At 47.3% G+C, this 19,626-nt stretch overlaps 5 protein-coding genes across 5 annotated transcripts; 1 reads left to right on the top strand and 4 right to left on the bottom strand.

The window, feature by feature from the left end:
- Positions 1–29: 29 nt before the first annotated feature.
- Positions 30–610, top strand: LHYA1_G008032 (uncharacterized protein; the record flags this gene model as incomplete). Its single annotated transcript, XM_031152953.1, has 1 exon — positions 30–610. Exon 1 carries the CDS (start codon positions 98–100, stop codon positions 608–610), a length of 513 nt encoding a protein of 170 aa, XP_031002769.1. The 5' UTR covers positions 30–97.
- A 194-nt stretch (positions 611–804) lies between these two features.
- Positions 805–1,982, bottom strand: manA (Mannan endo-1,4-beta-mannosidase; the record flags this gene model as incomplete). Its single annotated transcript, XM_031152952.1, has 3 exons — positions 805–1,208; positions 1,279–1,735; positions 1,785–1,982. The coding sequence occupies 3 exons, from the start codon at positions 1,980–1,982 to the stop codon at positions 805–807; spliced, it is 1,059 nt and encodes a 352-aa protein (XP_031002768.1).
- Positions 1,983–2,750: 768 nt separating this feature from the next.
- LHYA1_G008030 (uncharacterized protein) lies at positions 2,751–3,620 on the bottom strand (the record flags this gene model as incomplete). The annotated part of the gene is made up of 2 exons (XM_031152951.1): positions 2,751–3,464; positions 3,573–3,620. 2 exons carry the CDS (start codon positions 3,618–3,620, stop codon positions 2,751–2,753), a joined length of 762 nt encoding a protein of 253 aa, XP_031002767.1.
- A 4,864-nt stretch (positions 3,621–8,484) lies between these two features.
- Positions 8,485–9,441, bottom strand: het-6_21 (Heterokaryon incompatibility protein 6,OR allele; the record flags this gene model as incomplete). Its single annotated transcript, XM_031152950.1, has 2 exons — positions 8,485–8,519; positions 8,541–9,441. The coding sequence occupies 2 exons, from the start codon at positions 9,439–9,441 to the stop codon at positions 8,485–8,487; spliced, it is 936 nt and encodes a 311-aa protein (XP_031002766.1).
- A 3,255-nt stretch (positions 9,442–12,696) lies between these two features.
- On the bottom strand, positions 12,697–13,470 carry LHYA1_G008028 (uncharacterized protein; the record flags this gene model as incomplete). Its single annotated transcript, XM_031152949.1, has 1 exon — positions 12,697–13,470. One exon carries the CDS (start codon positions 13,468–13,470, stop codon positions 12,697–12,699), a length of 774 nt encoding a protein of 257 aa, XP_031002765.1.
- Positions 13,471–19,626: the final 6,156 nt, after the last annotated feature.

Here is a 19,626-nt window from a genome sequence, read left to right as displayed (position 1 = left end):
CACCCTAGCAAGCGACTACACGCCCCCAGCCCTCACAACCATCCCCCTCAACCCGCACACGCCCATCTACCTCGGCGACGTCTTCTGGCCCCCCACCATGACGCTGCTCGCCTGGCTGCCTAGCGAGCAGAAAACGCCTACGGACTGGTGCTGGAAGGCGACTGATGTATCCGGGGGGCTGTTTAGTCTCGGGGGCGTGGATGCGTTGAGGGTGCATGATTATTTTGGCGGGAGCGGGAGCGGAAGTGAGAGTTGTGATGTGGAGGAGGGGACTTTGAGTGGGAATGCGTATATCAGTAGAGAAGGCAAGCGCTGGGCCGACTGTAGGATCACGCCGGAGAGCGGGCGCATGGGTGCGTGCGAGGGGGTCAGGGGATGGGATTGTGAGGGCGGACATCGCTTTACGGGGCCTGGGACGAGGCAGTGGAGTTGTTGGGTTAGGGATGTGATGGGGTATGAACGGGCTGTGGGCAGTAGGAATGGGACACAGCAAGTGGAAAGGGAAGGGGGGATTACGGATGCGCTGGCGAAGGGTACGGAGGTTGTGACGGGCGCTGTGGCTAGTGGTTCGATTGTTGGGGCGTTTACGGCGGGGGTTACTGGGATTTGAGGGGGTGGGGGATCAAGGGGATGTGTTGATTGCTTTTGTGAGGGAGGGAGGGTTGCTTGATATGATATGTGCAGGATGGATTGGTTGGTTGTATATACAAAATAAGGAATACAGTAAACGAATGATGAGCCTCAAAGTAACTTTAGCTTTTAATCAAACTGCTTTCGCGGCCATAGCAGCCGCATGAGGGGCAATCAGAGTATCAAACTCAGTAGTCCCATAATAGATCGTATTCCCATCATTAGCCGTCTGCCCCCAGAGAGCGTGTCTCCATACTGCCAATACATATCCCCCGCCGTCTGGGTACTCAGCACCCATTGCTGCCATGTTAGATCCACCGTGTGGTTAGTTGGCCCGTACTCCTCGAGGATTACTGGCTTGCCAAGGGCGGTGCCAACGTCGGCGTGGTTTTGGATCCATTGCTGAGCCCACGTGTCATTTTCTCCCCATGAAGAGGGATACAGGTGGTAGGTGCCGAAGTCGATGGTGGAAAGGGCGAGGTTGTCATGGAAACTTTCTCCTTCGCCGGAGCTGTATACATAGTCGCCACTAGCGCCGCCGCTGAGACCAAATCCTTCATCGCCAATGGCGACCATGTCTACAATACAGTACGAGTTAGCTTTGCCCATTTGAAACTTCTGTTCAAAAGTAGAATGGATATCTCTTACGGTTTGGATCTAATCCCTTGATGTACGCTGAAGTTGTATTGACCCAACTTGTAATCACAGATGTATCACAGCCACTGCAACGCGGTTCATTTGCAAGTTCCCAGGCAAAGATGTTCTTCGATGTCTTGTATCGAGCCACAACAGCAGCAATATATTTCTGATACTGAGCTTGAGCAGCAGTGGAAGTATACCATGCAGTGTTAGCTGAGAGACCATAGTAGCTGACGTATGCAGCCATGCCGCCATAATCACTCCAATTGTTGACAAAGTTGATGATCAGACTGATGTTATGAGCTTCAGCAGATTGTACGACGTAGTCGAGGCGTTCAAGTCCATCGCTTCCTGTGTTGATCACAGGATCTGAGCCATTGATAAATGATTGATACCAGACGGTTCCGGAACTAGGTGTGGAAGTTACGTCGTTGAAGCCCCAAACACGGAGAACTTTCAACTTGCTCTAATTATGCTTAGTTGTTGAAGTTCCGTAACAGTAAATGGCTTCTTACCGCTGCCAGGTGGGTCATGACAATGTCAACATCGGAATTGTTAGTCAGAAACCCAATCCAATAGGTATTGGTGCCTGCGAAGTATTGGGCCTCGCCATCGATTGAGAATACATTGTTCGATGGCTTTGCGTAGCTACTAAATGCAGCAGTTGCGACAGAAACTGCCGCGCAAGCAGATAGAATTGAAGAGATTCTCATATTGAAATGGCTATTCGTTCAAAGCTGAGATGAAGAGAAAGTTGGGGAGCGAGATCGAAGCATTTTAATGCCCAGGAGTAAATACGACACCTCATATGGAATTAAAAAGCAACACCCGTCGGCTCATCACATTGATTAGCTCTAAGAGCAAATAGAAACCCCAGTTGCTCCCATCCGACCAGGCAAACTTAATATCAGACAGAGTGCTCCACAGCAAGTGTGGAGAACATCAGTATTTCCCGCCTATCGAGCTTGAGAAACTTTCCTCTAAATATTCTCGGCTGGTAACAGGGACAGGGAAGGTTTGCTTGTGGCAAAAATAGAGGATCCTAGCCCTACAAATTAAAAGAGCAAGACAAATACAGTAGATGGTGCCTTGCTTCATTGTCCTGTCACCAGATCGTGGGGTAGGTAACAGGCGGCTGAATTGCTCGGAGAGACCTTCCGTCCCTAATTTGTTCAAGTGTACTTTGTCCTCTTTATCCGAAGACGAGCCCAAGTGTGACGAGATGGGGTAAGGTCCTTTGATTTGATGCAATCTCAATCTTAGTTGAATTCATACTGCGACAGATTTTGAGTTTGATGAAGGAAGAAGTCTCAAACCGAGTCGGAGATTTTGTTTTGCCTGCCCCGCTTAATTTCTCGTAGTCACATGACGGTCCCCTTCTCAAGGGCCTCCCCTCCGTTCGTTCCTTTGGTATAATGTCTGGAAATCCATTTAATTATTCATCTCACCTTTCTCAATGCCTTTTTTAAACCCCCACTAATCTAAAACTTCTCAGCAGCAGGTCTCATATCCAACTCATGTGTCCACAACTCCGGCCCCTGCTGCGAAAGCCAAAGATACGTCTTGCCCACAGCATCAGCACTCATATTCTTCCCTACCTTCTGCGCCTCTCCATCCTTATCCTCGATAATCCCATTCGCAATCGTATGCGCGACATGCACGCCCTTGGCACTGAACTCCCTCGCCAGCGTCTGCGCCAGTTGCCTTACGCTCGACCGTCCCGCTCCATACGCCGCATACTCGGCATTACATCTCAGCGCGCCCAGCGTGCCTGTAAAGATAAGTGTCCCTTTCTTCTCGCCCGTCTCGGACAACGGGGCCTCGCCGTGGTGCTCGAAGAACATCTTGAGCGCTTCTTGTGAAAAGGTGAAGGCGCCGCCGACGTATTGCTCTAGGCTCTCGGTGAAGTCCTCGTAGGTCTCGTTCAGGAAAGGCTTTTTGGATGCGTGTTTTACGGAGTAGACGGCTACTTTTAGCTTGAGGTTTTTGAAGGAGCTGTGATTGCGGATGGATTGGAAGGCGGATTTAAGCTGTATGGGTGAGGTATCGGTGGGAAAGCTCTCGATGATACTTCCTGGGGATGTCTCTTGCAGGTTTGCACGGACGCTGGAGAGGTTTTCGGGACGGCGGGCGAGGAGGGCGACAGCTAGGTTGCCGTGGGAGGGGTGAGAGAGAATGCGAGCTATACCGGTTCCCTACAAGTTTATGTGAGTTTTGTGTTGCAATGAGATGTTCTTGATTGATTGGAATAATTGAGATATATGGGGAGCCAAGAGCTACACAGTTGAGTACCAGCAACTTACAGTGTTTGGACCAGCACCAATGATAATGGCAAGACCAGAGGGAGGCATTTTCACGTTTCTTCGCTGTATAACGTCGATTAACTTGAGGCAACATGAATGTAAGAAACAGAAAACAATCGCACAAAGAAATGTTTATATATTCAACCCCTCTCGACGTCAGGTACAAACCAATGACGTCTGGTCCCTTAAGTCCGATTATATCTCCGATACAATCATCTCCGATATGACTTGGTGGGTGTCAACGTCAAGTCAATATTACAAAGCATAAAGTCTCAAGTGATAGAAGAAAAGCTTGTAAAATTGCAAAATGATGGCCAATATGTTGGGGTATAATCAATTATATTTAAGAAAATCCTACCAACCCAACATGCCTATCCGAATCCACTACCATAAGCATGTTTCAACCTCCACCATCGCTAACATGTTTCCCATAAGATTAATGTGAACTCCGCCCATAAACCTCAACTCTACTTGAAATCCCCATGCATTTTATGCCAGTCAACTTCTTTCTCAGCCGCCTCCCTATACCGCCCCTTGATATGGTCGTCAATCTGCTCCACCATCTCTTCGGTCAACGGCGGCCTGTCCTCTTGTGGACGAATAGGGTCCCCTTGAGTATCCACGGTGTATACCGATGAAGTCCACGTTCTACGTCCTTCCATGATTCGCTGCGTCCGCTCACGATCTGTTTCGATGCGGCCTTTTGTCCACACAGACTCGGTTCCGGTTCGGGGATAATGCTCCACCATGTTTTCTACCGTGGATGGAGGCCCGTGGCTGTGAGTAGGATCCGATACGTTGCGCGCTGCGAGCCGAAGTGGCTGGGGAGTCAGTGACCGGCCATCGTCATGCTCGCGATCAGGGTCATCTGTCTGGTCTCTCATCGATGACTCCACGCGCACTGTGCCGAAGGAATCACGACGATCATCAGGATATGGCTCTGGTTCTTCTTGGTTATCATAATGCGCATAGCGCATTGGCGAGAAAGGGCGGTTGATAATAGATGGTGAAGCTGGCTTGTCGATAATACTCCAAGCCGTACGGCCTGTAGTGGTTGGAGCGATTGTTTCCTCATCGAAATGTCTCCGCATTCCTCCCATCGTCGTCGGATGTTCGGATTGTCTAGTATCATCAGGCGTCAAAGATGGCACTGACTCTGGTCTCACCGGGTTCCCTCCGGGTGACCAGGCCTGCATGTCCCTTTTGGCCATTTTCGGAGAAGCATAAATCGGAGGTGGACTTCTTGTAATTGATCGGTATTCAGGCGTTGGGGTACGCACGATTGGATTGTATCCCGCCAAGGTTGTTGTTATCGAGTCGTGCGTTACAGTACTCGGCGGCGGAGCTTGTGGGGGCGTTAAGTCGGTTTTGTGAACCCATGTCTTGACTCTTTCAAGTCCTATGTTGTTTTTCTGATTGCCTTGCTCCGTCTCTTTGCTCTTGTTCCTTCTTCTCCAGCAAAACCATATGAGGAAAAGTGCGAATATGACAGCAACTGCGGCTGCGGGTCCGGCTATGAGGCCAGCATTTACATGTCCTGCTCTCTTGCTACCTCCAGATGGTACTAGCAGAAATAAGGAGTTAGCTGTAAGTTTGGGGGGTTTGACACTACATTTATTCAGGAACCATGACATACTCGGAACATATCCAGAGCTGGAACATGCGAAAGAAACGAATAGGATTTCTCATATCTTACCTGACGGTGTTCCTGAACTTGAAGATGTTACGCTTGTGGCGAAGGTCGTTGGCTTGCCATTGTTTGGCAAGGTAGTTGTTGCTAGTACTCTGAAAGTAGCTGATATCAGTACTGTAACAAAGCTGGGTCAGTGATAGATGTACGTACGTTGTAGTAACGGAGCCCTGGGAAACTGAAACTGGTACGTCAACCCAATAGGTCCTCGTTTCACCAATCCCTGCGGCAGTATCGGTTGTCAAAGCGCTCGAATAATAATTCGTTGTTGTCACTTCAGCATCTGACTTGGTTGTTGTCGAGGAACCATCAACTACCACTGTAAATGTTGGTGTCTGGGTTACAATTGTGAATGTCGCTCTAGCATTTGTCAGTATGCTGATTGTTGAAGAGCCGCTTTGAGTGTTCGATGATGTAGATGTCTGTTGAGCGACCACGCCTCTGATGGGAGTACAGGCCCAGAAGAATAAGACATATGAGAGTGGTGTTAGTATTTTCGACCTCCTGCTGGTAAGCGTTAGTGTGAGACGATGAATTGAATCATCATAATTCAATACAGAGCAACTATTCAACGCAAAAACGATGGCAGAACCAAGGGTCCTTTGGAATGATATCCCGCTTTGATTCTAATATTAGAGTGAAACATAGATGGTCAACAACGTACGAGTTGGAAATTGCTGCGGATGATGATGCAGCGGAAGCAGCAGAGGCGGAGGATGCTGAGGACGCTGAGGATGCTGAGGATGCTGAGGATGCGGAGGCTGCTGCGGCTTGGGCCGCGGAGATAGATGCTCTTGATGCCGATTGCATCGATGCTATGGATGAAGCGCCTGGAGAACCTTCCATGATGAGTAGATGGAGTTGTCCGTGAGGCTATTAGGGTGTTGATAGTACTGTTGCTTCAACGAAACGAAACGGCGCAAAAGACAAAGGTGTGGAATTTGTCAAGGTTGAGAGGCTAGAAGTCAGTCACCATGTTCCTCAATACTTATTGATTCAGCGAGTACTGATGTGTGAATAAGGCTTGAAATCAACTATGATTCATAGGATTCAATGTGGCTAAGTTTAACATGTCCCTTCTATATCAATACTCAAACTGAAAACCATAACACACGTCGTAGAACTACAGAGTGAGGTGGGGTAGCTAGCTCAAACTATCAAAATTTTCGGGAGCCCTTTGCATACGAAACCAGGAAATGGCAAGAACTTACGCAGATATTTGGACTATCGATGGGGTTGAAGATGGGTTGGGAATTGAACCTTTTAATCACTTACACAGACTATACCTTTATGAATCAATTTGAGGGAAGACCGTGAATAACATAGTTTAATGAGTCAACTTACCCTCGTGGCGTATATCAAGTTCGAAGAGATCTCCGGATCCTTGGCTCTATGAATGCCCCAAGGCTTCCTTCCGGCTAGTTTCCATGAGTCGAAACCTTCAGAGCAGCCAGCTTCCCGTTTACACACCACCTGACCTGCTAACATTGCAGACACTGCACTTTTGCGGTCCATTTCCTTTTCCACTAGTCGTGATTCACTTGTTGAGTTATCGCCAAAACATCTCGCATAGTAATACAATCATCAAGCAAGTCCCATAACGCCTTGTCAGGTATTCCTTCCATCTTTCAATCTAGAGCATGCGCATCCTCTACCACCAAGCAAATAGCTTTGCCCAGGTCTCGAGACTGTGAGCAATCTCGGATACGGAGCGGATGATAGACTGTACGCGTATAGAAGGATATAACTGGGGTTCTAGTGGGTTTGCAGCGAAGATGAGGGTGACAATGGAAGGTTTAGAGGTTCGGAATACTGGGGATCCCACTAAGACGATCAAGGTTGAAAGGCTGGAAAAGATGTTGGGCAAAGACGTAGATGATGATAAAGATACCTATTACCTACCTCGGTAGATAATTTTGATTCACAAAGTCTTGAAAGTTGACCTATTCGCGGGTTATTAGCTAGACTCAGAATTAGTAGTAAATCATACCAGTTCCGTCTCCCCTCCCCCCGTCTGGTGGCTTTCATTAGATTAGATAATATCCCATTGTACAAGTTAGTAATTTTAATATAATTATTATTCTTTGGAATTTTCTTTGTCCCCTACCTGAATGAAATGTTCAGATACGATACCCGCCGATTCAGCGGGCTTGGTAGTCGTTCTCTTCAATTTCCCCGTGCTCCTGCTCAACGAAGCGCCTATCGTATAGTAAAGCTTTGAAGGTCTGGATTTCCCATACTCTCGCCATTCATAATGCCATGAATATAAGCCTCTCCGACCAGGATGTAGTGATCATGCCGCTTCCGAAGGATGAAAGGCACTTGGCCGCCAAGCAAAACACTCACGATATCCCCTAACTCTGTCTCTGCCGGTACGAGGCCCATGTACCCGGTTGTTGTAGTAGCGAACCGGCGACCATTGCATACTCGTTTGATAGTGTCGCGAATCTCTACAAGATCTGCGTACATTTCATCCGGTTGTTCAAATTTCTCCAAAAACATATGAACGTTGACGTTCGTGGGGAGTCTAACTGCTGCAAGCCACCGAGCCATCAGTTCGTTCGTCACATTGTAATCATTGCCATCCTTTAGCTGGGCCGCGAAGATCGTCTGGAAGAGGGCAGTATCGGTGCTTTGGCCTGTAGTGTACGGTTCCAATTCTACTGCTAGTTTCCTCCATTGTTGCAATAAGGGTTCTGGAAATGTATTTTCGCCATCATAATAGGCGTCTCCAAGTTTATGGATAACTCCAACAAGATGCCCGGCAACTTTCAATGCGCGACGATCATCTGAGATAACTGCATCTGAAAGCTGTCCCATGCAGGCGGAATACTTGCAATGTGGTTCGAAGGGCATACTAGGAGTCATGATCAAGTTTGTTAACAGCGCTATCCTGCTCGAGCAAATGCTCCAGTCTGGGACCCAAGTTGGGAGGTTATTGAGCGAAGAATTCACCTGTCCTCCGCATATGGCGTCAAGGTTCCTTTTTTGTTGGATCCAAGATATTGTAAAATCAACGAAAACTTCCGTTACAGCCTTGTTATAATCAGGGAGAAAGCTTATGTCACCACCATCGGTGGGACTAGTGACTATACTTTGATCAGCAGGCTACGTTGGCTTCGTTGTCACTGATCTAATAAGAGGGATCGTAGAGCTCGCTGCGTTTGCACTATGCCAGAACATGATAGCATCACCCACCGAGATCAGCCAAAGATAGTTCCGCTACTTCGCCACGAGACTCGTTTTTAGATATGGGGCTGTAAAATGAATGGGCGTACCTCTGAGCTTATAGCTTTCCTTGCCTTCAAAATTCATGTCAGGCCGGAATGGAAGGAATCCAGCCGCTGTATCGGCTGCGATTCCTAGCATAGCATAGATCTTATCTCGCGGATCTGTCGACTTGGAACTCCGGGCTTCGTGCATATAACGTAGTAATATCTCCAACGCACTACTTCGATTTCTCTTCTCGGCAAATCTAAACAAAATTGGTGGCTCCTTGATACCCTCTTTCAAAAAAATACGGTTCCTACCTCCCCATGCCCAAATCGAGGTGGTGAGCTGCGACCACGTGACTTTATCACTCCCACACAGGACGTCAACAGCAGAGGATACAAGTACCTCTTGAAACACCCATACCCTTCCAAACCATGCGCGGGAGAGGATCCGATTTACGGCCTGTTTCGGTTGCTCTGCGATTGCGCTCACGTCTAAAAACCCTCGACCTTCTTCCTGGGCTAAGAACTTTCTCGGATCTCTAAAGTATGCCATACCCAAAGCGCTATCCTCATCCTCCTCACCAAGGTACACTTGAACTTTCGACGCTAATCTGTAAACGTCTGATATTAGGAGAATTTGTTGGTTGCGTTCAGGGATGTCGTTTTGATTGATGCAGATCGAATCGATCCAGATGGGAGTGAGCTCATCCTCCAGACGCAGACGCCGCAAAGCCGACGCGCAGTTTGCTGTAATTAGAAGCTGACCCCCACCATTGTCGCATTCCACTATTTCTTTCAATGTGGTGTCTCCCCATGTGTATGACAATGCCCTATAAACGGGACGTTTATCAAGGCGGACGTGAGATATTGTGACCTGAAGGTGTGGATCTGAGACGGCAAGCGCGGTTCCAAATCTGATGACCCTGATTTCCAGCGGGTGTTGTAGCGGATTATACCTATACATCTCGTGATCTTGCGTAAATATCGTAAGCAAATACAATCAAGGGCGAAATTAGGCAGCAGTAAAGTTGAAATCTGTTGCTAAAGTTGTCTAACTCACTGCTGTCTGGTGTAAAAAAGCAGGAACGTGACTGAGCAACCTGAGCAAAGGCGAGGGTGAGTAGCGCCTGAGCAGAGCGGCGGTGCTGACTAAACGCGTTGGAAGCGACGCAGGTTAAGATGCGGCGCAGATTACCATCAAAACTTCCTCCTTAAACCAACTCCCCATCATAGGGTGCAGGACAACCCTTGCATTCGCAATAGAATTCGCAGACTCCGTCTGCACCTAAGAAGTGAGATCTCATGCTCAGGGCGCTTGTGGCTAGCGACGCCAAGACGTGAGCTAACAACACGCAATGCCATTCGGGTTGAACTCCAAACACACTCGCCTCAAGCTTCGGACAACAGTACAGACATAGAGACAAAGCTTCTCACTCAATTCAAAATCTTAAAGACTCTTTTGAGCATGGCTTCTTCCAGAATAACAGTATCAACTGGAAATTCAACCGTAAGCTTGGAAGCTATAGTACTCCGTCCTCGTCACTTGCAGCTGAGGCATTCATACAATGGTTTGATCGAAGGCTTGTTATCCACAGAGTCAAATCTTACATGTAAGTCGAGTGGCCACTTGCCACATTTACTTAATACAAAGGTGACTGATCAGAATCGCGGGATTGAGCCTCCCTTCTTGAGGATCCACTTCAACTTCGATTCCAAGCAAACCTGAGCATTCTCATGGCAAGAGCGACAACGCTAATGTGCGACCTCATCTCCAATCGACACCTCTACACTCGCGAGAGGCCGTATATTCTGACATGGCGGCTGGAGATGCCAAGCTCGTTCTGATTGAGCCTTTGCGGCAGTATCAGCTCCCACAAGCCCATCACCACCTCTCTAGCAAATTCTTCCACCCTCTACATGTGCTGCAACATCATTATAACACCCAGCATCACATGGCAAACGACAGGTTACGCTTAAGTACAACGCAAACTTCCACAACGAGTTCACAAAGGGGGGGGTTGGAGAAGAAGAAAGGGGGGTTCGCTAGACTATTACCCCGCATTCCTAATCTGGAAATAATCTGCCTACGAAAGGGGGCATCGCATCTCCTGACCCAAACCCCACACCTTTGCTATCAAACAAATAAACAAGCAAACACAGGAGCACGCTGATCTTACCTCTTCTTCTAATCTATACCCTCACAATAAAACCCTCACGTGCACCCACATCCGCCTGATCCGCTCCGTTGGCATCCGACCCATGCCATGCCCCTCCCCTCTTTCTACGCGCATACTCTGTAACCTCCGACATCCGAGCACAAGAGATGCACCCCGCAATCCGGTCTCGCACCTTCAGAGCATGGAGTACCGGTACCTTTTATCCGTGCCGGAATGTGATCATGATCATGCCACCAAATTACTGTACTGTACTTGGGATTCTAGATCATCTTATCAGATCATGCTCATGCCATGCTGTGGAAATCAGAATCTACGGGCTAGGTAAGGTAGCTAAGTCCGAGATCTTCATTTACTGAAAGATAACTGAAAGATACCTATGCATAAGTATATGCATTAATTATCCTCGTACTATATGAGTAAAGTAAAATAAACAGAAAGGCAAAATCGATTTAAATATATTCTCAAAGCGTGTGAAGAAATACAATACTGTACAACAAGTGATCTAATCTGACTAACTACTATCCATCCCCATCCCCAAAACCCTCTCTAACGATGATTGATTCGCTTACCCATAGGCTTCTCCGCAGATAGCCTCACCGACACCGACTACCCTTTTCTACTGTACGAGTATGCCCATCAAGCATATACCGCACGCACCAGAAACAACAACACAACACACACTCGCAAAGAAAGCATCTTCTCACAAACCTTCTCCCTCCCATTCATTGCTGCCCAACCCAAGTCCCTAACATGCACGTACAGTATGCTTGGCTTGCTCTTCTCATACACCGACCGTGTCATCCTCCGTATACTTAATGAATCAATTGATCAATCATTTGATACCTAGGTAGGTAGCTACCTTAACGACATAGCGGTGAAGTTCATTCGGCCGCTGCGCCTACCAGCCCAGCCTTGATCTTCCTTTCCTCTCCTTTCCTTTTCTTTCCCTCCAAGCTTCTTTCTCGTCTCATGTATTATAATGTCATGTATCACAATATACAATCCCGACCGTACCGTATAAATATATCTCCTAACCCTAGTCTCTTCTCAGTCCAGTAATTCAAAAGACCAGATATCCCATCCATCCGCCTGCTCTGCTCTATCCATACATACTGTACAGTACCGCACCGCTATCTAACCGCAAACGCGAACGCGAATGCGAATGCGAAAGCTTAAATCATATATGTACCTACAGTATACGCGCCGCGTCGCACTTCGTTCCATTCCGTTCCACTAAACCCTAAACCCCTCCCTTTACCTCATCTAGATCATCCATACAGTACAGTACACCTACCTGGCCAGCCTAGGCATTTCTAAAGATGCGCCCGGCGCAAAAAGAAAAGAAAGAAAAAAAAATATTTAATCAGCGAAAAGCCGACCGTAAAGCCCGAGCCCGAGCTAGAGCCCGATGATGCCGAGTTGCCTAGCCTAGCCTAAGCCTTGCGCTGCGTTGCGCTTGCTGACGTGATCCCTGTACGGACGGAGCGGAATGATTTGGCATCGTGTGGAATGGCATGGGGTAGGGGTTTAGCGGTGAAGTTTTTAAGTGGAAGGAAAAGGAAAGGAAGAGGAAAATTGGAGGGAGGGAGTGAGAATGAGTCAGGAAATGGGTATCAACGAGAAACTTTGGATCACAGAGCGAGGAGAAGCAAGGTAGATTTTTTTGTGGATGATTCTTGATTTTTTTTTTTTTTTTTGATTTGTATTGTAGTTGTAGGTGCTATGTATAGATATATGATATTAGAAGCTCGACCTCATATTCAAGGGAGCACTGAAATATATGCCATCCCATTCAGATCCCTTCAACTCCTCCCAATGCGTGCGTGAGTGAGTGGAGTCTGATTCTAACCTTCCCGTTCCCCGAATAATGAAAGAACCCCCCAAGAAAACCATGGGTATTTAAATATAAACCGAAACGAAATTGCGCCGCCCAATGCTGATGTGTGTGATATGCTCGCTCGCTCGCTGAATCGCTGAAGAAGACCCGTTCCCGTATCCCATAACTCGTTATACACTGATTTGAGTGACTGCGAGCCGCAGCCTCAGTATGCCGAAATGGCGTTCACGAGCCCCGGCGTCGTATTCCTCTGAGGCAGGTAAAAGCCCTCTTCGAAAAACGCCTTTTGTTGACTCTCAGGCACTGCTCCAGCTTCCGACGCGTAGTAAGATGTAGTTGCGATTTGCTGGCGTTGCTTTTCTGAGAATGTGGGCATGGTGGTTGAGGGAGGTGAGGGAGGCATGGATTCGTCGTCTGAAGAAGAATCGTCGGAGTCGTGATCGAGTTCTGGGGGCGAGGCTGAGTGCGAGGTTGTGAGGTGGAGTTGTAGGGATGCATAATCTTCTTCCTCGTCTTCCTCTTCTTCTTCGAGTTCTTGTACGGAGGCAGTTATGGTGTGTGAGTGTACGCGGTGGAGAGTTGGCATTTCAATGTCTTCATCAGAATCATATTCCGAATCGCTATCACTGGAATCGGCGTCCTCGGCTTGCCAATCCTCCTCGGGGTCCTCGACAATCGTGTCTGCCCATTGAATATGTTTTTGTTCTTGCGAAGTCGAGGTCTTTTGTGCCTTGTTGACGGATTGGTTGAACCAGCTCTCTTGCTCTTGCTCTGCCTCTGCCAGGTCAATCATGAGGGAGTCGAGAAGGTTGGCATGGCCGACGAGAAGGCGGAGGTTATGATCAGCGCGGGCAGCTTCAGATGAAAGCTTGCCCCGAGCGGTATGGGCCAGGTAGTATGTTTGAGTAACAGACATGGCTTTTCTCTTGAGAGGTGATACTGAGGAAGGGTGAAGTGGTGATCTGGAGGAACTCGACATTGTGAATGGGAATGTTGTTGTTTTGTATAGGTGTGTATATGACTCAAGGCAACAATTTTTTTAGACGAGGCCGAGGATCGGTGACTGACTCTGGGCTGCAGGGATGGGAGCGGCAAGACGGATGTTTAGTTTGACTTGATGAGTGATGACTGTTGAATTTGGGTGGATAGATAGATGGATCATTGATCTTTAGACTTTTGACTGAAAGTATCGAAGACTGAGATGGATGTTATTGAATGTTGGAGTTGTTGTGTGAGTATGAGATTATGGATCTGATCAGGAGGAGGCGGCGTGTTCTTGTATACAGCTGACTTTGGTACGAGACACCTCAGCGACAAGGGTTCAACAGGGCTGATTCATAATTAAACACCGATTGCTCCGCTCCGTAGGGACGGTAAGAGACTGGAGCTAGGACTCTTCGTAAGGCCGCGAACAACGAGGACGAGTAGGATGAAAAGGACGAAAAGGACCATCACATCCCTGCAAGAGTCATGATGCGCATCACTTCGCTCTCTTCTCGCTTCTTACCAATTTCCTCATCGGTCAATGGTTGTCCCCGACTCTTCCACCGCTGCGGAAGCTGAGTAACTTCAAAGTCCGTTCCATATATCCACCACCCGTATCCAATCAACGCCATGCCCAAGTCTTACCTCCGAGCATGATGCGACAAAGACATGGCATTAATGGATTTTACTCACTTTTGGTGCGCGCGATGTTCTTGATGCCGGATTACTCACGATTCCAGTGGGAGAGGGATGACAAACCCACGAGGACGATGATTTGATTTCTCCGCATACTCTTTGTTACAAAGCATCAAGTTTATTAAACTATGTTCCATTTCATTCCAGATCCCATCCTTCCATGCGCATGAAACGCAATATTTCAATTAAACCCAGTCTCACTCACTTACTGCACAGTGCACAAGCCTAATCTTCTAATACATTGGCAATTACAAACAGGACACCTAATATTCCATTACAGTATCTTCATCTCATCACGTACCGCAGATATCTACCTAACCAGCCGTCCGTCACACAGCCTCCACAGCCCACGAAACAAACAGCGTAATTCATCGCATCCATCCTTCCATCCATCCACCCAGAACAGAAAGCACATTGTAGCGTCGTTGATCCTCCAACAAGAGCTGTGCTGTGCCTTGTACGCGACGCAAAGCCAACCAGCCAGCGGCCACGTCTCTGTTCTGTTCTCCAGGCGACGGCGTAGAGTACGAGTATCGTAAATTATCTTACGTGCGTGCAGTGCGTGCGCCGTGCACGAATAACCTTAAGCCTCAAACTTAAATTATCTGGCAGCCTGGATCTGAATCTATATCCACATCTCGGCTGCGCACGTAAGCACGCAGAAGAGCGGGATGGGATGGATTACTGATGGTGACTCTGTCTATATCCTATTGCGGTAATCGATGCTGTTGGATGCACTGCCATACTCTGCATATCAATTAGATGGTATAACAGTACAGTACCTACCTAGCCTTAATTCGGGACATTAATTCGACTCATCCTCCGCGCCCTCCTGCCTGCGATGAACTCCTTCATTCTCTTTCACAACTCGGTACCGTACACGTCGGACATCAAGCACAGCGAATATCCGACCAACCCCGCAAACCCGAGATCATCATCATCTGAGTATAAAGAAAGTCCCCGCAAACGCCTTACCTCTTCCTCGTGCTCCCGAAACCTCTGCTGTAGCAAGATTACAAGCCGTTGTAATCAGGTACTGTATATACCGTATGATTCCCCTCATCATAAACTCAATACCGTACTATACCCCACCAACTCAATCACAAGACCTACACTCATATCCGCGCGCTCCGTCAAGTACAATACAGTAATGACCAGATCTCTTAACCCCTCATCCGAACAACCAGAATACCCATCTCCGTAGCCTTTCCATCCCTTCCCTTCCCTCCCGTCTCCATTCCAAAAAATAAAAAAAAAGACTCCAAAAAAAGAATTTCAAACACAGAACCCCGAACTCCGTCCCACTTAATCAAAACAAGCTCTTCTTTCTTCCCTTTCTTTCTTAATAAGCATCCCTTCCCTTCCCGTAAACCAACCAACCTACGTACGGCCGAACCATCGGTCTTTACCCAAACCCCGTTCTTATACGAACCAATCAGCGTGCTCTCAGAACGAGTCTGACATAACCAAGCACACCTACTCTAAATTTCCTTTATTTATACGCTTATGGAATCATATTTCCGTCCTAACTGTACTGGACCGGTGCATGCACGATACCTCGGCATAGCTGACTTTTTTCCGCCGGAAATGCGGCGGGATGTGAATTCAGAAGGGTACTACTATGGTAGTATACTGTACTCGAGTGTAGGTATGGTAAGTATGCGTGCATGTGTGAAGGGAAGGAAGGGAAGATATATCATCGATACACTGTCCTATTAAGCTTATATCGCGACCCCCGGGCCAAAACAAAGAAACCCTTTCTTCGTCGCGTCGCGAATGGTATCTATCTTCATGCGGATATTGTACGCGAGCCCCACCTCCTTTCTTTCTTTCTGATTTTCTTTCGTTTATCTTTACGCCGCAAACTACCTATTCGGGAACTTAAATACACGAGTAGGATTGGAAACTCACAGAATAAGCACACAGGCTTTGGCACCCAGGCCGATACAAGACAATCATGTCTTGAAGAACCCAGTCTTGATGGCACCCAGCCCATAGATACACAAGTATCAAGTTTTGCAAGTTCAAGAACCAAACGGGTTCAACCTAACTAATCGGAACCAATTCCTCGAATGCTCCGTCTTGACTTGCACACAATATTCGGAGTCACCACGAAGACAAATCTTACATCGATCAGGCTGATCCTCGACGCGAGTTACAGCTTGAAGACCGTCGCAGCAGATTTGCTTTAGGCAACACCATTTTGTTCTTTTGTCATCTCGAATTCCAAAATACCCATCGATATTGTCAAGATGACGTTTTGTATCTCCAAGGCAACGAGTCAATTCCAGTCGAGCTACATCGAAATCAAAGGGGCCAGCCGGGCGGAACTTATGAAGGACCTTTGTGAGCCTCTGTACGCTTTCTCTGTATGCCTCCTTCTCTTTGTCTGTGCTCGAAAGGATATTTTGGGTTCGGTCTGACTCTGATGACTTGATTATCTTTTCATCCGCAGGTCTCTTCTTTGGTACTTCATTCTTCCCGGTCTTTCGCAAGGCAGAGATCCTTGGATGGATTGCCATACTCATCGGAGAGGATTGTGAAGTTTGGAGGTTCTGAAGCTGTAGTCGTAGCTGAATAACTTGCTCCTTTGCAGATTCCCCTTCACCCATTTTCTTTTGAAGGTCTTCCTTCTCCTCGATGAGCTTTGCTTTCTCTGTGGCCCAAGCAGCCTTGTCGATGCCGAATTGCGATATTTGTGGTTGTAATTCTTGCAATCTCTTTTCGGCTTCTCCACTTTTTTCTTGGAATCCTGAATCTTGAGATAACTGACGTTTGAGACGTGGGATTTCCACACTCTCTAGCTGTGAAACCCTGGAGTTGGCTCTATTCAGTTCTCGATTTGCGAATTCCGAATTTGCCTGAAGCTTGAGATTCTGATGATTAATATATTGATACTCATTATGAAACTCCTTCAGGCCTTTTTTATTTTCCAGCTTCAGATTCTCGACCTGGTCGTTCAAGTCTTTGATGATCTTGTTTCGAGAATCTGCTGAAAGCTTTTCGTCCTGATACTTTCGTTCCCATGACTTGGCTGTTGCTTTATGCTCCTCAGGGTCCTTGTTGAAAGAATTGATGGCCTTTTGGAGCTCGTTTTTGGCGTTATCGGCAGAGATAAGTGTCTTTCGAAGATTGTCAGAGCTGGCAATTGCTTTGCCGTTGCTGTTGGAAATTTTCTTCAATTCTTCGGTGAAATCTTGAAACTGTAGTATTGTCAGTAGCGAACATCATCATGAAATATTTTCATACCTTCTCTGGAAGTTGACTGATACCACTCTGCCATATTTTTTCTAATTTGCCCCACGCTATTGACTTTTTGGAAAAGTCCTTTTCGAGATCAGACTTCTGCTGCAAGAATCGACTTTCAATAGCATTAGCATTAGCATTGTCTTTCTCCTTGGTGAGTGCAATCTTTTCTTTTTCGATATCATTCCTAGTCAACTCGATATCCTTCTTAATCGACTCTATCTCTCTCGAGACTCGAGTCATATCTTTAGCAGCTTGGAATGCTACCTGGAATGCCCGAAGGACTTCATCCGTGAGAGAGATGGCTGAAATCCCATCATCTCCAAGAGCAATTCGAATATGATGTGAAGCCGATTGGATTTCCTGATTGAGCGACGTCAGATGATTGTTGATATCTATGAGCATTTCGTCTGCTGGTGCCCCTTGGTCGCTCATTTTTGCTGTTGCTGTTGGAGCGTTGCGTGTCAGCTTGAATCTTGATATCTTGGATTTTTGTGTAGACACAGGTGGTGAATGTATACATCCCGGTGCGTTCAAAAACTACAATCACGTGACTGATCCGCTAGTGACTTCCATTGTTTATATTGAATGTCAACTGCTGTTCTGAACTTTCGATCTTTGGCCGCGCACCACATCCACAGCGCAATTCTCCTCACGCTCTTCTCTTCCTCTCAGCAACATGGAGGAGAAACCAAAGATCTATAGCGCCGTGCCTTCGGAACTCATTTGGGAGAAGGCCCTAAACGAGCCTTATAATTATTCAGAAGAATTAGTGATGGGTAAGTGTATGGACTCAAGAGATCGGCTCAATCACCCTCGCTACAATGGTTTAAACACAAACCAAAGAATTTGGCAGGGAACGAAATGGCAATGGGACTCTCTATTTCCAGGAGAGGACTGGGTTGACCTGCCGTTCCCTGTCGGAAAGAAGAAGAGTGCGCCCTCTGCATCCTCTTCTAACAATAATGGCGGCAAAGTCATCGACAATGCCAGCAATTCGAATACTGCTCAAAATAGTTCGACTGCGCCGCCAAATCAGCAAAAGGTACAACCAGCCGTGACAAAGGTACAGCGAAATGTGCCCAAAGCATCAATTGTACCAAAGGTACAACGACCTGTACTTGACAGCCGCGTCACAAAAAATAGGCGGAAACCTGGGCTAACGCCTGGTGGAAGTCAAATTTCGGAAGCTGGGCCAAGCAACTCTGCGAGCACTCATCCGCCGACCCAGAGCACACGTCCCCACCCAGTGTCAACTCCAGGTCCTTTGATGCTTCCACAGGGAGATAGCAAGCTTCCACAATACTCGGTCTTTCTCCAAGAGAAGATACAAGATTTTGATCGTCTTTTCATGTACGAGAAAGGCCAATACCACGCACGAAATGTCGGCGACCAGTTCGGGGTCAACATTCTCCTAAGTAGGAATTGTATGATCGAGAACAATACTAGTCCCGGCGAAAAAAAGGTCTGTCATGTTGCTTATGTTGAGCCAATTGATAAAGCAGACCTGAAAAATAAGTTGGTCCTGAAGAAGTGCGAGACAGCTGCGAGGTTCTTACAATCCTGGTACAAGCACGTTGGAGGCATTACCTTCACCGAAGCCGACAAACAGGACCAACTTTCCCTTTCAGAGTATTACTCTGTATGGAGAAAAATATCCGATCTGTGCGATCAACTAAGGTCCTAAGGATCCCATTGGGCTTTCAGCTTGTTGCGCCCAGATCAAAGCACACCAGCGAAGTAGTTGGGGCTGGGAGGGGAGCTTGGGGGGGAGGATTTTTGGAGGGTTCATACGCGAACACACCTCTGTGCAGGTGCAAATACCACTGGTGTGGTCAAAACCTCTGTGTAGGTATGCTCTGGGCAGCTAAAACTTCTGGGCAAGTATAACCTCTGTGCAGGTTTGTTCGCTTTTCTTTATTCTTTCCTGTATTCAGTCTTCAATGGAACAACTTACAAATCATTTAGAATTATCTGCCTCCTAGTGCTTTTGCCATATGCTAACGATGTGCTATCCAACTCCCTCCTTTTGGCTGACATTAATCCAGATCAGCGTTGCTTAGGACAAATGATCAATTTCGATAGGAATAACGGAGGCTCGGGAAGGACGGAAAATCACGAAGGGTGGAGGATCAGATTTCGACAGATGCAAGCTGTAGAGACTCAAGGGAGGACTAAGAATGATGTGGAGGAAGGGTGGAAATTCCAG

Source organism: Lachnellula hyalina (assembly GCF_007821495.1).
Source record: "Lachnellula hyalina strain CBS 185.66 chromosome Unknown contig00152, whole genome shotgun sequence".
NCBI lineage: Eukaryota > Fungi > Ascomycota > Leotiomycetes > Helotiales > Lachnaceae > Lachnellula > Lachnellula hyalina.
The sequence above is the reverse complement of the archived record's forward strand: the minus strand, read 5'-3'. Positions and strand labels throughout refer to the sequence as shown.